The sequence below is a fragment of the Mustela erminea genome, chromosome 16 (genome assembly GCF_009829155.1).
Source record: "Mustela erminea isolate mMusErm1 chromosome 16, mMusErm1.Pri, whole genome shotgun sequence".
Lineage (NCBI taxonomy): Eukaryota > Metazoa > Chordata > Mammalia > Carnivora > Mustelidae > Mustela > Mustela erminea.
Genome location: NC_045629.1, coordinates 82,968,342 through 82,985,252, shown reverse-complemented (window position 1 = coordinate 82,985,252; position 16,911 = coordinate 82,968,342). Strand labels below are relative to the sequence as shown.

General features: G+C 52.7%; 1 protein-coding gene across 1 annotated transcript in view; it reads right to left on the bottom strand.

Moving 5' to 3' along the window:
* Positions 1-1,208: 1,208 nt before the first annotated feature.
* The window catches only part of LOC116574988, a 37,420-nt gene continuing 21,717 nt past the window's right edge, over positions 1,209-16,911 (bottom strand). The window contains exon 4 of the mRNA XM_032316019.1: positions 1,209-1,397. Coding sequence (XP_032171910.1) covers positions 1,209-1,397 — 189 coding nt within the window. The remainder of the gene's footprint in view (positions 1,398-16,911) is intronic.

The following is a 16,911-nucleotide window of genomic DNA, read 5'->3' as shown; positions in this document are numbered from 1 at the left end:
GTTCCATTAATGGTGACAAATGTCTCACAATAATGCAAGTTAAGAACAGCAGAAACCAGGTGTGGGGCAGGTGAGAACTCTCCATTCTGCCTCTGAACTTTTCCTACAATGGGAACTTCATTTCCAAAAAACCACAGCGAATGATGCCGCTAAAGCAAAGCAGGAAAGGGCTTTGGTGTCCTTACAAGAGAGGGAGAGGGACAACACCGGCCCACGGAGGACCCACAAGCCAGCAGCCGTCACGGGACCCATGTGTCCCCCGGAGCTGGAGGAGCAGGAAAGATCCACACCCAGAGCCTCCAGAGGGAGCACAGCTCTGCCGACACTGCGATTTCAGAGGCTAGAAGCTTCCAGAACATGAGATGCTAAGTCCCTGCGGCTGTAAGCTGCCAGTGCAGGGCCCGTTGTGGCGGGAGGCCTGGGAGGCCCATGTGAGCTTCTACCAGTTACTCCCCATTCAAGGCTCAGGGAAACCAGGGGACAGGCTGCCGCTGAGATCCTCCCTCGCAGCTAAGGCATCTGCCGCTCAGAGAGATGAAGACATGTGCTCATGGGCGCTCAGCTCGCTTCCTTTTCGGGCTGGCGCAGGACGGCGGTGACTCTGGTCTGCACTCGAGTGTCAGGGAGGTCACATTACCGAGGTTGTGCATCGCAGGGCTAAGAGCTAGCGTGCTGGAGGCAAGCCCAGCTCAGCCACGGTGGTAGCCTGCTGGGGCTGCCCTAGACTGGGCGGCTGAGACGGCGGGGCTCAGTCCTCGCAGTGCTGGAGGCTGGCCGCCCGGGATCGTGTGGCGCCGTGCTCATGTCCCGGCCAGACCCCCCTGCTGGTTTGCAGACTTGTTGCTGTAGTTGCATGGGTCTGCGGGGTGACGGTGGGTCTCCTGCATCTTCCTCTTCCTATGGGGGCACGAATCCGCTCTAGGGGTCCCATCCCATGGCCCTATCTGAGCTCAGCCACCCCCGGATGTCATCTCACTGGGAGTCGGAGTTTCCTAATGGTCGGGGGAGGAGGACAGGGGAGCATTGGGCACACGGCCGCTTGCTGGGCGCTGTGTGGCTTTGGGGCAGTCTCTCAGCCTCTCCGGGCCATTTCAGCACTTGGACAACAGGGTTGGCTGCATGGTCACTTCACAGAGCTCCTGGAGATTGACGGTCCATGCCCGCGAGTGTGCCTGGCGGAGCGGCCGTGACTGTCGGGTCCCTGGGTCTCAGGCCGCCTGTCTGCCCTGCTTGCAGCGCCTGGGGGTCTGCCAGGCTGTCGCTCCGTTTTCCTGCCAGAGAAACTGCAGTCCGAGGAGGTGGAGACTCCTGCTCAGGCCCCCGAGCTGGTCCCACTCACTGCCGCTGCCCAGGCCGTGAGGCCGATCCTCCAGGACACCCACCTCCAGGCTCCTCACCTGATGGGAAGAAGCAGGTAAATCCTTAGCGAAATTTAGCCTCTTTGATGGTGAGTCCAGGGGGCGTTCTGGAAACAACGCCCCGCGTCCAGCCTTGCGCACAGAAGAATCCCTTAAAATATAAAAATAACATTTCTACGGTTATTAAAGTAATAAGCATTGACTGCAAACAACATAAAATAAAAAAGGAAGACAACTCCTAAAGGAATGGCAAAATGAGAGGAAACTGCTGGGGCTCCCACCCCCCTGGGCTGTTAAAATGTCAGGAAATAGGTTTTAAGCTCCGCATTCTGTGTTGTTCTCATTCCGAGCGGGAGAGCTGGAGAGAGACTGAGAGGATTTTGCAAAGTGGCTGCATTTGGGATGCGCTGCCCGTGGCCTGCCAGCTCTGCGCTAGTGCCCAACCTGGGCGTCCCTCCATGTCCAGCGGCTCACACCGATCCCGCCGGGCTGCTGCCATCCGGTGTAGGGAAGCACCGTCTCCACTCCCCGCCTTCCGTCGGTGCACATTCCGCACGTTTTCTGTGTGTTCGGTACAGTAGCCCATAATCCACCGACCTGGCGCCCTCCCCGCACTCCCCTCCGCGGGCCAGAGACCAGTGATTTTGTTGTGACGCATCCCCAGAGGCCGCGAGCATAGTCTGGCATGATGGGCCCCACGGCCTCCCAGGAGCCTCTTGCTGAAGGACTCCCCGCCTTCGGAGTGCGGGGCCCCGTTCCCTGCCTCCCGTCAGCCTCACAGCTCGCGAGCGGGGAGAGGTGACCTACGCAGAGTCCTGTCCCCCTGGCTGACCGAATGTTGAATTGGAGGCAGGTCCGTGCGTCTGTGTTTAGGTCCTTCTTGGTGAACCAACTTGCTCCTGTCTCGGTCCATTTCTTTCTTGGAGTTTATTTATCTGAGAGACATTTGAGGTTCTCTTATTTTGTGAAAGGGCCTGTGTACGAAGTAAAGCAAAATCTGAGTCAGAACTATCCTGGGGTTAACTGTCAGAGGGGAAGCAGAAAAACATGCACACACATGTGCACACACCCATATGTGCTTGCATGCACACACATGCACAGACACAGATGCACACAAGTGTGTGTGCACGCACATGTACACAAAGGGGCACGTGTGATCACACGCACACATGTGCACAGACACGGGAACACACATGCTTGCGTGCACATACTTGCCCGACACAGGTGCACACATGTGTATGTGCACATGAATGTGCACAGAGGGGCACGTGTGATTGCTCACGCACATGTGTGCACACAGAGACACACGATGCTTGCATGCACACACGTGCACAGGCACAGGTGCACACACATGTGTATGTGCACACAGATGCACAAAGGGACACGTGTGATCGCACAGTGGGTACCGGAGCAGCTGGAGGGGTGCACGGAGCCTCGAAGGAACAAACAGATTATCAATATGTGATTGTGAGCACTGTCTTCCCTTGCAGGCTGTAGGCTCCAGGCTTCGAGAAGGCAACCCGCACACTCGTCTGCCCATGTGTGAGGGAGGAAACCGAGGCAGAGAGTGCAAGCTCCCTCACAGCACAGCTGCTGAGAACAGACAGCACGGGCCACGGGCCTGCGCCCGCTGCAGAGGCCCAGCAGTGGGGTCTGCATGGGAATCAGGGTCCACAAGGGAATCCGGTCGGGGAGCTCTCAGCGTACAGAGAAGGACCGCGGCAGAGGCGCTGCGGGATCCTCCAGGTCCCGTCTGTAAAGCCCGCGTCGCCATCACCCTGGCATCTCTGTCTCCTGGGGAGACTCGACTGGGTTAACGCCCGAGAAGGGATTCTGTGCAGGGACATGTGGGACAAATGTCAGCTGCTGTTACTTTCTCTTTCTGCCACTGCGAGCTACTTAGCAGTGAAGGGCTCCTTGGAACGTCCGCTGTTGACAAGAGGAGAGAGAGGGGTGAAGACGTAAGTCACCGAGATGCAAGGATTCAGTGCAGAGCCGCCTGCGAAGCCGCTCTCCTGGAGAACCTCACGATGAAATATTCATGCGCCCCTCTGCCCGGCTCCCTGGAGCATTCTGACTTCCGGGGGCTGCAGGTGTGACGGAAGACGTCCTGTGGTGGCCCTCAGCTGCCGCCACTAGAATCAGACACTACAAATCAGACAAGAGGAGCTCCCTCCTGCCCCGTGTGAGGGCCCCCAAGCGAGGACAGCCTCACGCCCCCGGCGCATCTGCAGAGATGCAGCAGGGCCCAAACGCCGGGCAACTCGCGGCAGCAGATACCTACTGTCTGGCAGCTCCCCCGTGGAACACTGGTCACTGTGCCGGTCACCGTGGCCCCACATTGGCCCCGACATGGGCACTCACCCCATTCTCACAAATCGTTGGGCCAGGGCGTGAGTCCAAGTCTGTCCTCCTTGTGAGACATGCCTGTTCCTTCTCTGTCTGGTCCAGGTGCAGCTGCCAGCCATGTGCCACCTCCCGCTGTCACGTGGATGCAGGACACGTAGCTAACAGCCCCACACCCACTACCACAGGGAAGTCACACGGCCCAAGCAGAGGCCAGAGGACTTCCCTGAGACCTCACACATGACCTGGAAGGAAGGGGCTTATCTCCTCGCAGTGTGGGCATGGCGCTACAGACTCACCACGCCAGTCAGACAGCACCACTGTTCCTTGGGGCAGCTTCGTCCTGCACGTCTGTGAGGGGAGGACCTCAAGGCTCACTCTGTACTAAAAATGTGGGGCATTCAGCAGGGTAATATTAATGGAAGGAAAGAGAAGGAGCTGAAGGAAGGGAAACTCGCCCCGTTCTCTTTGGCTGCACAAAGAGTGAAGGGATATTTGCATGGTTGGGGCAGCAACGGACAGCAGATGGGCAGGGCGTCTGAACATGAGCTCTGGCCAGGCCTACCCTGAACATCTGGCTCTGCTTTCTCTCTGCAGGTGCTTGCATATGTAGGGTGGGGGCCTGGACAGGAGGTAGGGCCAAGGGTGAGTGAAGCCCCACTGTGGGCAGCACACAAAAGGGATAAAGCCATCACTCCCCAGCCCATTGAAGGCCTCAATGACCAGCTCCTTTTGGGCAATGTCCTTGGCAATGGATAGACTAGAGTTTAAATCCTGGCTCTACCACTAGATAGCTGTATGAGGTCAAGAAACTTTCTTAAATCTCTCTGAGCTTGAGTTTTTCTCATTTGAAAAAAATTAAGACAGTATCTCCTCCCTCATGGTGTTGTGGTATAAAGGAAATGAGATCATGTAAGTGCTCAACATTTGTTGTCATGGTTGTTGTTTCGCTGTTGTGATGGCAACACCAGTGGTGATGATAAGAACGATCATGGTGCTGGTGATGATGGTGGTGGTGATGGTGGTGGTGGTAGTGATGATGGTGGTGAGGATGATGGTGGTGATGAACTGGTGTCTAGACTCGTGGAGGAGCAGAGGGCCACTGCTGGAGCCACCAGACCTCATAACCCTCACTTCTTGGACACATGCCCTGAGACAATGGAGCCTGCTACCACCACCCTGGCACCCTGAGACAAGCAAAGAAGAGAGACCCAGCTAAAGTCTGCAGACAAACAAACTGATGTGTGGTTGGGAAAGCGTGATGAAGCAGGAGAAGGACTTGGAGAAGTCCTGGGATCTTGGAGAAGGACTCTGGGTTACCTCAGAACTTGTCCTCCCCAGCCAGGTCTTTGGGGTCTCTGTGTAAGAAAAGTACCCCCTTTTCTTTCTGGATGGGAGCAAAGTCCCTGGGACACCCTCCTTCCCAGGAGTGTGCCCGGGGAAGTGTCCTGCCCCTACCAGAGAATGGGGCTGGACTACGTTTGTCTCACTAAGTCTCCTCTCTATGCTCTGTGCCTCAGTTTCACCGTCTCTCCAGAACGGGGCTCTGCTTTCTCAAGTCATTATTTGTTCTCTCTTCACTTTCTTCTTGCTCTTCTGTTATTGGCCTCCATCCCCAAGTATCCCAATCACAGCTCTTTCTTCTCCCCCTCCCTCTCCTGTTGACGTAGTGTCAGAGATGGCCAAGAAGGCAGCCAGGATTCTCACCCACATCAGGCAGCAGTAAGATCCCCACATGGTGTCTTCAGGGACTACATAAGAAACCTGGATTGTCACCCAGCTAAAGTACCCCATCAGATGACAACAGAGACCAAGAGGGTAGCCTGAATGTTTATCCCTCACTGACAACAAGGTTGTAGTACCCCCATCCCATACCATAGCAATAGCAGAAGTCAACTAAAACAGGTTTAAGTAAGACCCAGAGTCTATAACATGACACCCAATATAGCCCAGTTTCAACTAAAAAGCACTCATCAAACCAAGAACCAGGAATATCTCAAACTGATGTTAAAAGACAATCAGTAGATGTCAACACCAAGATGACAGAGATGTTAGAATTACCTGACAGAGTTTAAACCAGCCATCAATAAATACTCTGTGACAAACAACTTGTAACAATTTTTTTTAAAAGTGTCAATGAAGAAAGAGAAGATATATAGAAACCAAGCTGACATTTTGGAATTGAATAATACCATAGCTGAAAATCTTAAAAACTCATTAGATGATCTCACCAGCCGAATAGAGGAGACAGGGGAAAGCATCCTTGCACTTAAAGACAGAACAATAGAAATCACGGAATCTGAACAACATAGAGAAAACATACTGAAAAAACTAACAGAGCCCCAGGCACTTGTAAGACGATAACAGGAGATTTCTGTTGAGTCCCAGAAGGTGAGAGGGAGGAAGCAGCTGGATAATGTACTGAAAGAAATAATAACTGAAAACTCCAAAATTAGACAACACATAAACATACAAATTCAAGGTCTGGAGACCCAAATAGGAGAAACCCAAGGAAATTCACAAAAAGACACATCATAGTCAAACTTCTGAAAACTAAGCAAATTTTTTAAGTTAAAAAGATAAATTAAACCTTGAAAGCAGCCAGAAAATAACAACACATCTCCCGTGGAAGGAAGGCAATTAGAAGGACAGTGAATTTCTCATCAGAAATCATGGAGGCTAGAAAGAAGTGACAAAACATTTACCAAGTACTGAAATGGAAGAACTGTCAACTTAGAATTATATATCCAGCAAAAGCATCCTTCAGGAGTGAAAGAGAAATCAGGACAGTCTCCGGTTTAGGAAAGTAAGAGAACTTGTCTTATGAGCGGACCTAACCTTAAAAATTGCTAACGGCGGTTCTCCAGACAGAAAGGAAACAATAAGAGAGGAAATCGCGGAACATCAGGAAGGAACAACAGAAAGAGTAAAATGGACTGGATGCAATACATTTCCCTCTCCTTCTGGATTTCCTAAATTATGCCTGAAGCAAATTGAAGTTGAAGCAAAGTTTGTAACACTGTCTGAGGGTCTAGCTCCATGTACAGAAAATACTTTTAACTATTATGTTATAAATAAGAACAAAAGGGAAGTGTGCTTTCTACACTTGAACTGGTGAATGATGACAAAGCAGACTCTGATCAGTTTTGTACATAAAACGTAATATCTAGAGCAGCCACCAAAATAGCTATACAAAAAGACATACTCCAAAAGACAGATGGAAGATCAAAATGGAAGTCTTATTAAAAAAAAAAAAAAAAAAAACCACTGTTCAAGTAACCCACAGGAAGGCATAGAAAAGGAAAGAGAGGAGCAAAAAAAATCAGGGAAAAAACAAACAGAAAACAAAAGATAAAATGACAGCCCACTTTAAGACCTAACATATCAATAATTATATTATATATAAATGGCCTAAAGCCACCAATGAAGATACAGAGGTTGACAGAGTAGATTAAACATAACAGAACTATATTATCTCTATAAGAGTCTTAAGCAAATATGACATTATAAGCAGACTGAAAGTAAAATGATGAAAAAAAAGATTCAACATGCAAACATTAATCAAAAGAAAGTGCTTATACTAGTGTAAATCCACCAAGAATACATAGCAACCTGAAACATATATGAACCAAAAGAGCTGAAAAATATATGAAAAAAATGAGGACTGAAAAGATAAGTAGACAAAATAGAAATCCACAATTACAGCTGGAGACCTCAACACTACTGTCCCAACAATACAACTAGACAGAAAAATAAGCAATGATATAGAAGAATCTAACAAGACTCTCAACCAACAGGATGCAATTAACATCGATAGAACACTCCATCTAATCGCATTACACACTCGCATTCTTTTCGAGTACCAACAGACCATATACAAGATAGACATAGTCTGGACCATAAAACAAACCTCAACAAATAAAAATAATTGAAATCAGAGTGTGTTCCCCAGCACAGTGGAATCCACCTAGAAATCAATAGCTGAAAGACAGTGGGGAAATCTCCAAACACCTGGAAACTGCTTAATCCATGCATCAAAGAGGAAGTCTCAAAGAAAATTTTTTAAAAAGACATTAAACCAAATAAAAATGAAAGCACAACATACAAAAATCTGTGGGACACAGCTAAGGCGTGCTGAAAGGGAATTTTAGGCACTAAATGCTTATATTAGGATAGAGGAAAAGTCTCAAATCAGTAGTCAAGCTCCCACCTCAAGAACCTAGAAGAGTAAATAAAAAGAAAGCAAACAGAAGGAACGACATCATAAAAATAAGAGCTGAAGTCAATGAAACTGAAAGTAGAAAACAACAGAGAAAAATCAATGAAACAAAAAGCCAGTTCTCTGAAATGATCAATGAAATTGACAGGCCTCCAAAGTGCTCAATGACCACTCACCTCCTTCTCTCTCCCTCCCACACTTTCAGAGGTAAGCTGGTCCCTAGACAGTACTTCACAGTTTTCAGAGCACCTCTTAGTTCACTGTCTCATTGGGCCATCAGGAAAACTACGACGGACAAGATATCAAGGCTATTTTAGTGCTGAAGAAATTGAGAGGCAGAGAGAAGGGTGGGCTTTGCTCAAAATTGTCCATTAGTAAGGAACAGGGTGTGCTCAGAATAAGGCTGGTTGATCCTTTCCCCACCCTCACATTTGGTAGATGGGGATGTGGCTGGAGTATGTGTTTTTTCCATAGAAGAGCCCCTTCCTCTGCTCAGACTATAGCACAGAAAGGACTTGAAACCAGGAAGAACTCTTGGGATTGACAAAGGTGGGCTTGAAGATGACTATCAACTACTTCACTCCCCTTTGTCCATTCATGGCACACTGGCTGAGCTCCAAAGAGATGGGAGGTTTCGGAAGACCCTGAGAAGGTGTGACAATTGTGTAGGTATTGCCCCTACTTGAGTTGAATCCCAGCACTGACCTGTGTGCTCTCATACAAGTTAATTTGACCTCTCTGAATTCTACAGTCCTCATCTGCACATGGGAATAATGATAGGATCTACCTCACAAGTCTGTGATGGGGACAAAGTGGTATAATCTAGACACACTTGCACTACAATACCCATTAAGTGACTGTTGTTACTGCTGCTGCTGTTTTAATGTTATTTTTGATGATGATGATGTTGTTTTGGTTAATATTGTTATTATGATGTTGATGATGGTGATGGTGATGATGTCAATGGTGATGGTGATGGCAGTGATAATGATGATCATGGTGATGGTGATGTTGCTGGTGGTGATGATGATGATGATGATGACGATGGTGGTGGTGGTGATGTTGGTGATGGTGGTGCTGATGGTGATAATGGTGGCGATGATGGTGGTAATGATGATGATGATGATGACGATGGTGGTGGTGGTGATGATGATGGTAATGATGGTGGTAGTGATGATGGCAATGATGGTGATGTGAGTGATGGTCGTGCTGATGGCGATAATGGTATGATGGCGGTGGTGATGATGATGATGAGGAGGAGGAGGGTGGTGGTGATGATGGGGTGGTGATGATGATGATGGTGGTGGTGGTGATGATGGTGGGGTGGGGGTGGCGATGGGGGTGGTGATGGTGATGGTAATGGTGATAGAGATAGTGACGATGATGGTGATGATGTTGATGCTGATGATATTCCTATTTATGACTCTGTTGCTGGTACTGTTCTTGTACTGTCACATATTTGTCCTCACTTTGCCTAGAATTTGATGCTACCTCATTCCTGAGCTACCATCTCATGATCTTCAAGCCCATTCTATGGCCACTGCCTCTGGGAAGCCTTCTCAGACCTCCTTCTAGCCTAGGCCAGGGCCGGTCCCCTCGCCTCCAGGATCCCACGGCTCTTTCTGTAGGCCTGTTTGAAGCACCAAAAATACCAGCACATCAAGTGTGTCAGGTTGTGTCTCCTGCAGTAACAGGCGTGAGCCCTGTGAGCACTAGGTGCTGAGGCTCCACACGCTGTGTTCCTCGCGGTGTGGATCCTGACGGAATCCTTGGTGACAGAATCTATAAATGTGAGACTGAAGGAGGGAGAACCTGAGTGGAGGTGTGAAAGGGCTTGCCCAAAGTAATACAGAAATGAGAGCAGGAATTCGCTGTTCGAAGTAACATGGTGCAGAAGAAACTGCACTGTACCGCACTGTGTTGGGATTCGTTCCAATCAGTTTTCTGATGACTTCACTTACTCATTGTGTGGCCTGTTTCTTCACCTGTAATATAGACAACGCTGTGGTTGCCTCACAGAATTAGGATGAGGACAGACTCTGGCAGGGCCTGTGACCTTACCCAGGACCGGGGAGTTACTCACCAACAGGATGGACAGGTTGTATGAAACGGGGTTGTCTGGGTTCAGCACGCACCCTTGCCTTTGCTTGCTGCATGACCCTGGATAACCTATTCAGCCTCCCTGGACTGTAAAGTCCCCATTGTCAAATGGGGACAGTAAGGGTCCCTGCCTCAGAGATTGCTGGGGAGTTAATTGAGTTAATATACATAATGCCTTTGAGTGCCTGAGTCACGGTAGCTTCTACGAACATGCTCACTGCTACCATTATTCAGAAACATCTGGCCCTCACCCTTTCACACACTGAGTACATTGGGGAAACTGACACAGAAAGCCACTGCGTGTAAGGAAAGTCCTTTCAACTCTGCCTAGGTTTACTCCGACGGAACGTCCTGACCCAACGCCAGGACAGCTCCGACGGAACGTCCTGACCCAACGCCAGGACAGCTCCGACGGAACGTCCTGACCCAACGCCAGGACAGCTCCGACGGAACGTCCTGACCCAACGCCAGGACAGCTCCGACGGAACGTCCTGACCCAACGCCAGGACAGCTCCGACGGAACGTCCTGACCCAACGCCAGGACAGCTCCGCCTCCGGTCACTCGTCTTCTCTCCGGTTCCTTCTCGCTTGTGCGTTTCCTTTGATTAACAGTTTTAATAAAGAGGCATAATGTGTGCTTCACAGCAAACGCCCGAAGAAGGGGGAAGCAGAATATGCAAACACAACATCTTAGAGGAACTTGCCAAGGCAATGGCGTCTGCCGCTCCCCCTTTTCCTTCCACCTAAGCACCTAGATGGTCCCTGAGGTGGGTTTAGATCCTATAGTCAAGGCCAAGATGCAGAAGCTGGAGGGCCCACGTGCTTCCCCAAATCTGGGGGAAAGTCGATGCTCAGGATCCTGCTTAAAGTGCAGTCCCCCTCCCACTTCCCAGCTTCATCCAGTGACCGCTAGTTGGGGAACGGGAGGGCCAGGGTTAGCTGGAAAATAACCCAGCTGCAGACACACCCATTCACTCTGTTCACGCTTAGGAAACCTCACAGGACCACCTTGTCCTGGGGAGAAGCAGCTGCCTGGGGTTTGGGATGCTGAGAGCTTCACAAACTTCAGGAGCAGACAGCCCAGTGGCCAGAAGGTGGGTGGGCGCTCATTTCCAGCCTCAGACTGATGCTGATCCTGTCCCCCTGCTCACCAGAAAGTCATAATGAGCCCTGATCCTGGTCACAGCCGAGTCCTTACTCTGGGTGCATGCTAGAGCCCTGATTCTGGTTAGCTACCAATCCTTGACCCTGGTTATAGGCTGAGCCTTGATCCTGGACAAACACTAAACCCTGACGCTGGTCACATGCTGAGCCTTGATCCTGGTCATGCTCTGAGCCCTGATCTTGGTCACGGGCTGATCCCGGATCCTGGTCACATCCTGGGACTTCGTCACACACTGGGCCCTGACCTTTGCCACAGGGCTATTAAAGCTCCGACCGTGATCATAGTCTGAACTCTGACCCCAGCCATCTGAAGGATCTGGGTGCAGGGCACAGTGGCCGGACACAGATGGTCAGATGCAGCCCTATCTTGTTGGTGTGGGATGCTGCATCCCCGTGACTGGGCCCCAGGGTCCCTTCCAACAGAACACAGCGTCACCAGCTGCGGCTTATGATTCCTCTGGCTATTGTGTCACGTTGGGCTCACGTCGCCCATTATGGCTTATGGTTTATGTGTTTACGGCTCGTCTCATTGCTCTCCCGGGACCCTGGGAGAGGGGCTGCCCTCGCGGCCCCGGCCTCCACAGCCAAGCAGGTGTGAAAAGTTCAGGAAAAGCTCTCAAAGGAAAATGCTTTTCTGATGTTGGGCCTGAAATAGCACTCCCTTTCCCCAAGTTAATAAGCAGTTGTCTGGATAGGCGGTTCTATTTTAGACATAAGCGTCTGCTAGTACCGTTCACCTCCCAGCAAGACTCAAGGTCAGCCCTTTGCCTCTGCTCGTCAAAAGAGTCGTCATCTGGCCGGGGCCCCAGGGGTCCCAGACAGGTCAGCAGCCGCGGGCGCCTGACCGGGGAGCGAGAGGGAAACAAGAAGCCACCGGCGAGACCTGTGGTCAAGGGCACCCCCTTCTCAGGGTCCACGACCGTGGCTCACAGGGATCCGGACAGCAGTAATGATGACGGCGCGAACGTCGGCCTGGGGCTGAGGTGCTCACAGAGCTCTGTCCCCGACGGGCTCTTCGCGCTCTGCTAAGAGGGGGCCACGGGCCAGAGGGAAACGGCCCGCACACCAACTAGGCATGGTCGGCGGGGCCTGCGCAGGGAGTGCTGCTGTGCCCGCCACGGAGGCGGGGGCGGCTCTGCCGGTGCCTGTAGTCGGTCCTGTGAGCTGTGTTTGGGAGCACACAGCTGGCAGCATGCCAGGGTCAGAGCCCGGCTCTAACCCAGGTCCTGCCATCAGTCTTCCAGACACTCTGGCTACTGAGACCAGGACCAGCTCCACCACTGCCCAGGCCCATAGCAAGATAAAAATACGGAGCCTTACTTACAAGTTAAGAATTTCGTCACGGCAACAGCAGCGCATTCAACCCAGTACAGGGCCCTTCCATCCGGGGAGCCCTGTGTGGCTGCCCACGTCCCGGCCCTGGACCCTGAATCTGGCCCTACTGGTCACACAAGGTCTCCACGGCCTCAGTGTCCTCCGCACGGGAGCTTCTCACATCTGCTCTGTTGTGGCTCAGGCTTGCTCCAAGGGTAAGCTGAGGGGGAGACAGGGAACGGAGGGGCAGTTTGCCCCCGAACCCCACAGTACAGACAATGGTCATGAAGGCTATGACCCCTCGCTCCAGCCGTGGGGATGCGCCGCGTGGGCTCAGTCTAGCAACAAGGACCTGCCTGCACAGGCCGCTGGTCGAGAGGCGTGGATGTGTGTGTGAAGGAAGCTCAGGTCCATCAGACTGAGGACACTGTTGATTCCAGAATGCCATGACTTTGTGTGACACGAAGAGAAAACATCCCCAGTCAAGCTGTGGCACAGTGCCCAGTGACCGCCGTCCTGCCGGGCCCTGGAACTGGTCACGCCAGCCTCTCCCTGGGCTTTGGCATCCATCCCACCATAAAACAGAGCCGTTTCCTCTCTCCAGGCACACAAGGTACCTGGTTGCTGCTTGGGAAGAAAATATGGAACTGCGGTCATTTCTTCAAAGATGAGCATTCACTTAACCGACATGAAGGGAACCTGGTGCGACGTCACGTCCTGTGCGACCGTTCCTGTTCCACGTGCAGTCGTAGTACAAACTTTTAAGTACTGTATTTTTTTAAAGATTTTATTTATTTATTTGACACAGAGATAGAGAGAGGGGAGGAGAAAGAGCACAAGCGGGGAAACGGCAGGCGGAGGCAGAGGGAGAGGGAGGCTCCCCGCCGAGCAGGGGGCCCGCTGCGGGGCTCGATCCCAGGACCCTGGGACCATGACCTGAGCCGAAGGCAGACACTTAATCAACTGAGCCACCCAGGTGCCACATCTTTTTTGTTTTATTATTTTCTTAATGATTTTATTATTTTTTCAGTGTTCCAAGATTCATTCTTTTTTTTTTTTTTAAGATTTTCTTTATTTATTTGACAGACAGAGATCACAAGCAGGCAGAGAGGCAGACAGAGAGAGAGGGGGAAGCAGGCTCCCTGCCGAGCAGAGAGCCCGATGTGGGGCTCGATCCCAGGACCCTGAGATCATGACCTGAGCCGAAGGCAGAGGCTTTAACCCACTGAGTCACCCAGGTGCCCCCCAAGATTCATGGTTTATGCACCAACCCAGTGCTCCATGCAATCTGTGTCCTCCTTAATACCCACCACCTCCAATCCCCCCACCTCCCTGCCCTCCAAAACCCTCAGTTGTTTTTTTCTCAGAGTCCACAGTCTCTCATGGTTCATCTCCCCTTCGATTTCCCCCAACTCCCTTCTCTCCATCTCCCCATGTCCTCCGTGTTATTCCTTATGCTCCACAAATAAGTGAAACCTTATGATACTTGACTCTCTCTGCTTGACTGATTTCACTCAGCATCATCTCCTCCAGTCCTGTCCATGTTGACACAAAAGTTGGGTGTTCATCTTTCTGATGCACCCCATCCTTTTTAAGTACTTTAAATGACACTTAGACTCAGCACATATAATAAGTCAGTGACACACATGACTTAGCTGAAGGGAAAGCGGTGCGGACCGCTGCGGACGAGTTAGCTGCTGCTGCTGCGTAAGAAACCGTCCCCCAAAATGAAGAGTTGCTTAAAACAGTACAATTAAAGCAATAGAATTCCTTAAAGTGATAGAATTGAACGATGAGTCCATGAGAATCCGGGTCAGCACATGGCTCCCCCGGTCCCGGCAGGGCTCACTCGTGTGTTTGAGGTCGGTGACAAGTGAGCTAAGCTGGCCCCGGCTGGGTGCTCTCACTGGCCTGGGAGTGGGCCGGCTGTGGGTGCTGCTGTTGCCCCCAACACACACACACACACACACACACACACACACACACATACACGGTCTCATCGTCCAGCAGGCTAGCCCAGACGGTCCACCTGGCAGTCATGGGGAGAGAGCCGACGCTCATGGAGTTTCTCACAGCCAAGGTCCAGAGCACACACGGGCCCGTCCCGTGTGAGCCAGAGAGACTACGTGCATCTCGTCCAAACTCCACGCTCAGTGGGGTAGATCAGCCGCCTGACATCGGCCCGGAGGGACTCGTTATGTCAAGGAAACTGGCAAATGCGATGAATCAGGGGGTCCGGGTGTTTTTCTGGCAGAGGAGCTGGCCCCAGTTTACCAGCGCACACCTGGCCGTGTTCTGTTGGCCAAGCCGAGTCACAAAGCCAAGCCCAATTCAAGGGACCGGGAGCAAATACAACAAACGTCTTCCCTCAGTCTGCCTGGGATCTTCTCCGCCTCAGCCCTGAACGTCCATGTCCTTGAACCCCCAGTCCCTGACAGACCTCGAAGGCTCATCACCCTACGAACACACCCCCGGCTCTTGGAGGGAGCAGTGGCACAACGCAGGGGACAGAGCAAGGAGGGGCACGTGCGCCTCCCCATGAGCCACAACCAGGTTCAAAGACACGAGTGCGCCGACCGGGGCGGCCGACTCCTGCATACCACCCCGAAGAGAGCAGCCATGGGGCCCCAGCACCTGAAATCGGGGGATTTGAGATGCGGAAACACATGTCGGAACCGGTGAGACGTGGTCATTAAAGTCCTCGGCTACAAGCGCCGGGTGGGGGTGCGTGGGGGCCCGCCGAAGATCAATGCGGGGGGCGGGGCAGGCCAGCCTCCAGCGGACACCTCCAGCCGCGCTCTGAAGAGCCGCACACTCGCTCTGACTCCCGGAACAAACAGCCACGGCCGAGTACACAGCCGAAGCAGCCCTTTCAAGTCCAGCGGGCTGGGGCTGCGCTCAGCGTGGAGGGTCAGGGGACCAATATTCGGGGTCTCTCAGACTCGGGCACCCCTGTGGGTAGCAGGGCCAGAGGTGATGAAGCCTTTGGGCTTAAAAGCCTGCCGTGGGCATAAAACAGCAGATAAAAGAGGGAGGAGGGCTGTGGCGGGGGGAGGGAGGGGCCGAGCTCGTGCGGCCACGGAACAAACAAAGCCGGGCATCAGGCGGCCGCCCGCCGGGCAGGGCTCCGGCTCCGTGCGATGGTCCAGAAGTTGCACATCAAGGTCCAGGCTCCAGATCCCAACCAGGGCAATTCTGCCCCCAGGGGCACTAGGCAATGGAGGGGGGGTGCATTTCTGGCTGTCAGAGTTGGAGGAGGAGAGTGCCGTCGGCATCCAGTGGGTGGGGGCCAGGAGTGCCGCTAGAGGTCCTACAGCGCAGGGGAGCAGGACGGCCCCCAGCGCAGAGGACTGCCGGCCCCAGCCATCAGCTGTGCGGGGGATGAGAACCCTGAGCCGGGAGAGCATTCCAGGCGTGGGAAGAGGGAGTGTGCAGGCCTGGCGAGGAGAAGGCTCTTGCTCCTCCGGTGACCTCACCTGAGCGCTGGCCCCAGCCCACCTCCACCCCTAACTCCCGGAGGTGCACAGCAGCCCCCTTCCTCCAGGGCCGTCCAGATCCCAGGCTCCCTGGCCCGAGAGGACGGTTCCAGAGCCCGCAAGAGCTGGCCAAGCGCGCGCCGCCTCTGCGGGAAGCTGTTTGCTATTCTATCCCTAGCCCCCAGCACAGCTGGCTCCGGGCCCTGGAACGCAGAGAGGGGCTAACCTAATTGCACTAATGGTTTGTAATCAGACGTAATGGGGAGTTTGTACACATGAGCGAGCTGAGCTGCAGGTGTGGAAGGCAAATCCCACGGGGCTCCCACAGGCTCATCTCGCCTGCCAGCTGAGAAGCCGGGGGTCCCCCTAAGCAGCTCTGCCCCTGCTAAACGGTTCCGGCCTCCCCTGGGCCTTCCGCACGGCACAAGCAAGGCCAGGTGCCTGCCGAGCAGATTCCAAGACGCCTCGTTTCGCCCAGGCTTGTCTTCCACGGGCTCCCAGGCCCCGTGGTGGTGACTTTGAGAAAGCAAAGCATGCTAGAGCCTGCAGACCTGGGCTCCCCACCACCCCAAGCCATCAGCTCCTATGAACACAGTGAGGACGTGGGGGCATCACAGTCCGCAAGTAGCTCATGGTCTGGGCGGGGAGGGCTCAGGGCTCCGGGACTCCCGGACAGACAATGATCATGGTGGCTGGTGTTGTGTCCAGTCCTTACTGAGCCCTCGCCGTTCCGGCCACTGTGCACCCCCTGATTATCCACAGTAGCCCCGAGTGGCAAGTATCATCCCCCTTTTACATATAAGCAAGTTTCCATGGCCACACAGCTGCTAAGGGGTGCAAGCTGCAGTCTGATTCAGAGACTGTGCTCTGGGGACCATGATTAATTTTGCTGAGCCAGGCGAGGGTCAAAGGAGGCTGGAAGAGGAGGTATTGA